Source organism: Astyanax mexicanus, chromosome 3, assembly GCF_023375975.1.
Source record: "Astyanax mexicanus isolate ESR-SI-001 chromosome 3, AstMex3_surface, whole genome shotgun sequence".
Classification (NCBI taxonomy): domain Eukaryota; kingdom Metazoa; phylum Chordata; class Actinopteri; order Characiformes; family Acestrorhamphidae; genus Astyanax; species Astyanax mexicanus.
Genome location: NC_064410.1, coordinates 8570683 through 8577885, shown reverse-complemented (window position 1 = coordinate 8577885; position 7203 = coordinate 8570683). Strand labels below are relative to the sequence as shown.

At 35.5% G+C, this 7203-nt stretch overlaps 1 protein-coding gene across 1 annotated transcript; it reads left to right on the top strand.

Moving 5' to 3' along the window:
* Window positions 1-525: 525 nt before the first annotated feature.
* LOC125799333 (serine/threonine-protein kinase pim-1-like) lies at window positions 526-4240 on the top strand. Its single transcript, XM_049475865.1, has 6 exons — window positions 526-788; window positions 1170-1264; window positions 1358-1408; window positions 1535-2249; window positions 2547-2653; window positions 2797-4240. Exons 1-4 carry the CDS (start codon window positions 596-598, stop codon window positions 1994-1996), a joined length of 801 nt encoding a protein of 266 aa, XP_049331822.1. The 5' UTR covers window positions 526-595; the 3' UTR covers window positions 1997-2249; window positions 2547-2653; window positions 2797-4240.
* The last annotated feature ends 2963 nt before the right edge of the window (window positions 4241-7203 follow it).

Below are 7203 nucleotides of genomic sequence, written 5' to 3'. Positions count from 1 at the left end.
CATTTTTGGGGCATATTTTATTTAAATAATGAAAGTAAACAAAGACAGTAAAACACTATCAGAATACAAGTACAAAACAGTCATAAAAATATTTTATTAATGCGAATCAATAGGCAATAAGGCAAATACTACTAAAATGCAGAATTATATACATAAAAAAATGTATACACATAAAGTAACTAAACTCTACTCCGATAAATGCAAATAAACAAAAAATGTAAAGAAAAAAACATTTAGTATAAATGCAAATGACCACAAATATAACAGTATTAAAATGGGGTTATGGTACACGATACCGTGGGGATATTTTCTTCTAACACTGAAGGAACTTTAAATGAGGCCATGTAACATTTGTAGAGCATCCCATTAAACTTTATTCTGGAACGTTTAGAACACTGCCAGTTGACTGTGAAGGTCTATTCATCACCATGGCAACCAAGCACCTCATTCTACTGATGATGTCATAGTGTCATATATAAAGCATCTAAATTCTAAATCCTTACATTTCATCCTGCCTCACTGAGGAGGAAGCAGCAGTGTTGTAGTGCTGATCTCAAGCAGTTAGGCTTGTTATCTTGAAGTTCATCAGAAGAAGATGGAGGAGTTTGGATTAAGGAGAGGAAAGAGGAAGAGAGAAGACGAGGAGGAGATTTTCCAACAAACAGATGATCTTCCCAAATCTGATTTCTTCGAAAGAAAGAGAAAGAAGCCCAAAGTAGAACAACAGCCCAGGAAACAGAGGCGCATTCAGAGGAGAAGTCCCAGACTGCGAAAAGCCAACAAGCCAGGTTAGCTCATTATCCAGACCATTGCATGCAATTAAATTGTGCTATATTTAAATTTCATTTAGTTCTAAAAGAACTGTATCGTATTTTTCTCACTATAAATAAACATGTATTTTCTGGTGTATTTTTATTATACACAAGGCTGGTAAAATATACATACTTACACAATATACACTGGATTTTAAGGCACACTTAAGATTTTTGGGAAAATAAAAGGATTTTAAGTGAACTTACAGTCCAAAAAACATGTTAATTATCAAAATGTTAAATATTCACAGAAACTTGATTCCCATGCATCCTTCATAATCAGTAATATTAATACGTAAACTTATGCTAAATCATTAAAATATTGGTAACAATCAGTTTTAACATTATTTTCCACAGATACCTTCGAATCTCTCTACACTGTTGGAGAGAAACTCGGCGAAGGAGGGTTTGGATCGGTCTTTGCAGGAACGCGTGTTTCCGATGGCCTACAGGTTCCTGACCATAACTCTATAACTTTATTATCTCACATACTTCCTTTTTAATCCTAATAATCTTTAATCCATTTATTGTCTTTGTTTTTTTAGGTGGCCATAAAATTTGTCCGGAAACGGGAGGATGAACGATACATCCAAAACGTACATTCAAAACATGATCAAAAATCATATTAGCAGTAACATAGTCCTAAAGTCCTAAACTTTATATGTTCTTCTCTGCATTTACTATTTAACTAATTCCATGTATTGTACTCCATGTTTCTGCAGCCTGAAGATTCCAGGTCCATTCCTGTAGAAGTGGCCGTGATGCAGAAGATGAGCGAAACACCTGTTGATAGTGTCATACGACTCATCCAGTGGTTTGATGAGCCTAAGCGCTATATTTTGATTCTAGAGCGCCCTTATCCTTGCAAAGGCCTGGATACCTTAATTGACATATATGGAGGCTCTCTTAGTGAAGAAATGGCCAGAATATTTATGTTGCAGGTAGTGCAGGCAGTGTTTGAGTGCCAAAAGCGAGGTGTCATCCACAGAGACATCAAATTGGAGAACATATTGATCAACATGGAGACCTCAGAGATCAAACTGATCGATTTTGGCTGTGGTGATTTAATCAAAAGATTTGGATACAATTATTTTGAAGATGAGAGTGAGATGGAGTCTTGGTTCTGCAGCAAACTACAAAATTCAAACACTACCTTAAAAAATATGATCCTAAGAATACCCTAGTGTCCCATCGTCACTTAAACAGTATAAATGAAGTTCTGTGCGCAGCTCAGTTTTTCTTTCTCTTTTATTTTCTCAGGCACCTTTCAATACTGCCCACCTGAGTTCTTCATAACAGGGAGGTACTGCGCCACTCCTGCAACAGTGTGGTCTTTGGGAGTGCTACTGTACGAAATGGTCTGTGGATCTGTACCATTTAAAGATGAAAGTGAAATCATTGGCGGTCCTCTGCGCTTTAAAGACGACCTGTCAGATGGTAAGATAAATGAGAGCATCCTGATGAATCAGAGAAAAACACACACTGACTATCAGCTTTGACCTTGTAACTAATTGCAGAGAAGCACAAATTAAAAGTCTCTAGTTTGATATCAATAAGCATATAAGTATATAAGAATATGCAGAGTTAAAACTTTATAGCTGTCCTGAAATGTAAAATTCTTAATCTCATAACATGTATTTTTAATGGTATTTTTTGTAAATGTCGAAATCATGAGAATAAAAGATGATAAATGTGAAACATCTTTCTTCCATCCAATCCCATCACCCTGTTTAGAGTTCTGCGATCTAGTTAGATGGTGTCTGCAGCGCGAACTAATTTCGAGGCCAAGTTTACAGCAGATCTTAAAGCACAAGTGGTTTATGCCCAGCTTCCCAGCCCAGGTAGTGGTTAGTCAGGGAGGAGAGGAAATGATTGCTGAGTTTTTATAGAGAAATTTGAAGAAAAGCTACTATGATGCACCTAGAAATATTCTAAAGAGTATGAAGACACATATCAAACTGATTTGTATTGTTCTGTTTTTCAGATCGCGGAGAAAATCACCAAAAGATCATCAGCACAAAGAGCAGAGATAGTTTAAAGTATATTGAGCTTAGTTTAAAATTGAAAGGCAATCACTACAGTGGAAAAACTGTGAAATGCTGTGCACACATGACATTAATTCTCCATAGGAACATGCACAAAATATGTTCCAAAATAAAAAGCAAAACCATTTTTTTTACGTCGCTGTACACTAAAATATTATACACAAAGATTTGTATTTACATTTGCTCTTGTTTTATACAGGCAAATGGATAGAACTTAAACATTACTGTAGTAGTTCCAGTTCGCAGTTAGAGCTGAGCTCCGGTAGAGGTTTTGGTTTTGTAACTAAAAAACATGAACTGCAGATTTACTGTTGAAATAAATTAAATTAAAGAGTTCATGTTTTATACAGCCATTGGTTTAAACATGATGTTAGAGGTTTTGTTTTTTATTTTGGTTCATATTCTGCATGATAGTAGTTGAGGTATCCGGTGTCGGCCAGAGGAGGATGGTTTCTTCTTTTGAGTCCTGGATCCTCTCAAGGTTTCTTCCTGCTGATCTGAGGGAGTTTTTCCTTGCCGCTGTCGCCTTTGGCTTGCTCAAAAGAGGCTCGGACCCGGATATCTGTGACGCTGCTTCACAGCATTCTTTAAAACTAAATGTAACTGATACTATGAAAAATAAATGTCATGTGTGCATTGCTTTGTTAAAATGGTTGGATTTAAAACTCAAGGATTCTGCAGCAGAGAGCAGGAGTGGAAGATCACTCATAGGTGGAGCACAAGGTTATGAAATCTGTAGAGAAGTGGGTTAAACAGAGAGGAAGAAAAAAGAGTCCAGACCTAATAACAGAGAGCAGACAGAGATAGATAAACCCGTTGAGCAGTACAGATCACTGAGATTGTAGTGGAAATAAGGGAATAATGAGGTAAAATGGTGTTAAGATTTTATCAGAGGTAGAGATTAAGGAATTTGAGGAAAGCATAAAGCTAGAGACATAAAGTGGCAAATGGATTTTAGCTCCCCCTAGTTTAAGTGTGGTACAAGACGTGGAGCGGTGTGCAAAAGCAGGCTCTGTGTCAGGCTCTGGGTTTTAATGGAAGACTGTGGTTATAGGGTGGAATAAATGGTCTGTCTCCATGTGATAGTTAGGTCTGTGAAGTGATCTTGGAGGGGAGTGGGTCTTACTGTTGAGGCTTCTGGAGGCAGCATTGGCTTAATATAGTGAAACGCTGTTGAAGTGAGGTGCCTACCTGTTGACCCCTGGGAAGAGCTGGTGAAGTAGTGGGTGAATCCACTACTAGTTAATAACATTTGTTAGGTTCCGCATTTATTGTACTTATTCTGTATTATTTCATGTTTTTCCACTCTAGTGATTGTTTTTTTTAAATTTGGCACTAATTATTTTATATGTATTACTTACATTAAACTTTATTTAAATTGCACATGGTTGTCTTGTTTTTATTATATTATTATATCTTTTAATTAGCTCTTGCTGTGCGGAAAGAGATATTTAAATAATAATGATTATTATTATTATTGTTATTATAATTATTTGTGTAAAGCACCTTTCACCTTAAGTATTATTATTATTTAAAGTCAAGCCTCGAATTTTTAAACATCTTCTATCAGTTTCTTTAATTCCAGAACACAACAAACCAAAGTAAAGTGTATAATAACGCATACACACATATGGGTGATTGACGTGACATTTTTTCCAATTAAAACAATGTTTACATGCATAAAAAGATGCCATAGATATGTACTCCTTCTCACACATTTGTATTCATTTTAGCTTATTAAAAATAATTAGTTCATCAAAAAGTTTTGGCTATTTAAAGTGTCAAAATATATTGTGGTGCGACCGTCTCGCCATGACTACGGTTTTAAAATTTTCTTTAAAATTACTCTATTTGGCATCATTTTCAAGCTGTTTTTTAGTCCTGTACAAAATTGGCAAAGCATTTGTAATTTTATTTCTTCTTTATACAAGCAAAGCTTTGTTCGCTGATCTGCGTTTTATAAAATATCTTGTGGTGTGACGTTTCGTGCGGCCAAGAAACTACTACTTTGGGAATTTTATGCTGGGAATCACTTTAAAGACAGAAAGCTGCATCATTTATCAGTTTGCCAACTCTTTGTAACTCTTTTTCAAATTTGATAAAAAAAAAAAAAAAAAAAACTTTTTAACAGCTGGTATGTAGTTGCCACGTTTGGATATCACGTGGTACACTTTACACACTTTTATCATGATTGGGTATTCACATGTTCACATTCTCTTTTAAGAACTATATTTGTTACGGATGCATATTTATATTATATTTCTATGTCACATCAGTCACTTTCATAATCAATGTCATTGCACATTGCACATTGCTCTATTAATTATTTAATGACCATTAGCAACATCTACTGCACTGCTCCGTTTACAGATAGATCTTTACCTTGTATAGTACGTTTTTAATAGCCTTATATATTTTCTATTCTTCTTTGTTTTAATTTATGTTTGAATATGTTTCTTATTGTATTGTGTTGTTGCTGCTGGATGCCTAAATTTCCTTCGGGATAAATAAAGTATCTATCTATCTATCTGGTATGACAATTTGTTCCTTAGCTCTGATTTACTGGGCAAAGCATATAACACGGATGTTATATTTGCACAACAATAATTAATATTAAGTTATTTCTACAAATATGTATTCTGATTACAAATTAATCGTAGTGACCTTTTGTGGGAAGCTAGCTTATTTTGTTTAAGTGGCCAAATTCTCTTCCTGTAAATTTTGATTAAACTTGCAAATATAATAAAGTGTGGCCAAATGCCAAATGGTGCGACCATTGCAGAGTTTTTTCCATGATAGAAATATGTGCTACATTTTCAGTTTATGTGCTTTTATACTCAGTTGATAACCTGTACACATAAATGACCCAAACCACTTATTAGGACTCTCCCTAGTAAAACCCCGGGATGCATTTTTTACTTTTAACTAGTGCAAACAGAATTGTTTTAAACATACACACCTACCTATCTTAGTTGTACTTTGTTGGTGGTGTTCCATAGACAAATTCTAATAATTTGTTCCTTAGCTTTGAATTTCTGGGCAAAGCATAGAACACTGATGTGTTATTTGCACAAATAACACAGGAACGAACTGCCATGCTGTTCCTAACCCTGTGGGCGTTCCTGAGCCAAAGTGGGCATGGCCATGAATAATAATTTACGAGTTGATGTACTTCCATATTTTATTTTAGGTTGAGGAAGAGTTTCATGTGCAGCATCATGTACAACTCAGAGAGACTTATAACATTTAACAAAGAACAAGAAAAAATGGATTTTAGCAAAAGGAGACCTTTAATATATTTACATTGTACTGAAATATATTCATACATTTTCAATGGGCATATATGCAGCTAAAAGAAGGGAAATGTATTTTAGTGAGGGAGGTAGTGCAATTTAAGACCCTGTGGTGTGACATGAGCTTTTGCCCTTAAAGGGGAACTCCAGTGAGTTTGTCCAAACACCCTTCAGACTGGGTGACATTGGGCATTATTTGCCCTCATAAATCACTTTTTCCACTGTTATCCAGCTCAAAGTAGCTCCACACCTCCTTGCTACAATCCAGAGAGCCCTGACATTTAATGTGGGCCGCCATTACTTCTGGAGGCAGCTGCTACGCTATGCAGACTTTACATAGACTCCACTTAGCTTAGCAGTGGGTGTCAGGAGTAATGAAGCTGGCGTTATAGGATGTAAACAGAGGTTTTTAATAAGCTTCTTGTGCACTTTTTAAGTTATTAATGCCTCATTTAAATGTCAGGGCTCTCCGGATTCTAGCAAGAAGGTGTGGAGCTACTTGGATAACGGTGAAAAAAGCGATTTATCAGGGCAAATTATGCCCCGTGTCACCCAGTCTGAAAGGTGTTTGGTTAACGTGTTAAAATTTCTGGATCTAGGAACGCTGTGGGAGAATGTAGGTATTCATCAAAGGTAAGTACTTTTTATAATGTTTTACTACACCAAAAGTCCATTTTACACCGGAGTTCGCTTTTATTGGCATTTTTTCCCTCTTTACCTTACTTTTGCTTTTATTTTTTAAGTAGTTTTGAAACCAGTACTTTTACACTTTTACTTGAGTTGATACTTCAAGTATTTTTAAACCCTAGTATCTACATTTTTACCTGAGAAATAATTGCTAATACTGTTGACACATGGCTGTAACAACAGTGTATCTGTGAGAATAAGCTTCAGTGGAATTAAAACACTCACTGTAAGAAATTAAACTGAACACTAGATGGCACCACGGAACTACAAGTTTTAAAACACTGAATCATTTTCCGAATCACTTGATTCACTCGTGCAAACTGAATTAAGACTTTTGTTTTTTATTATTTACTTTATATAGGGGTC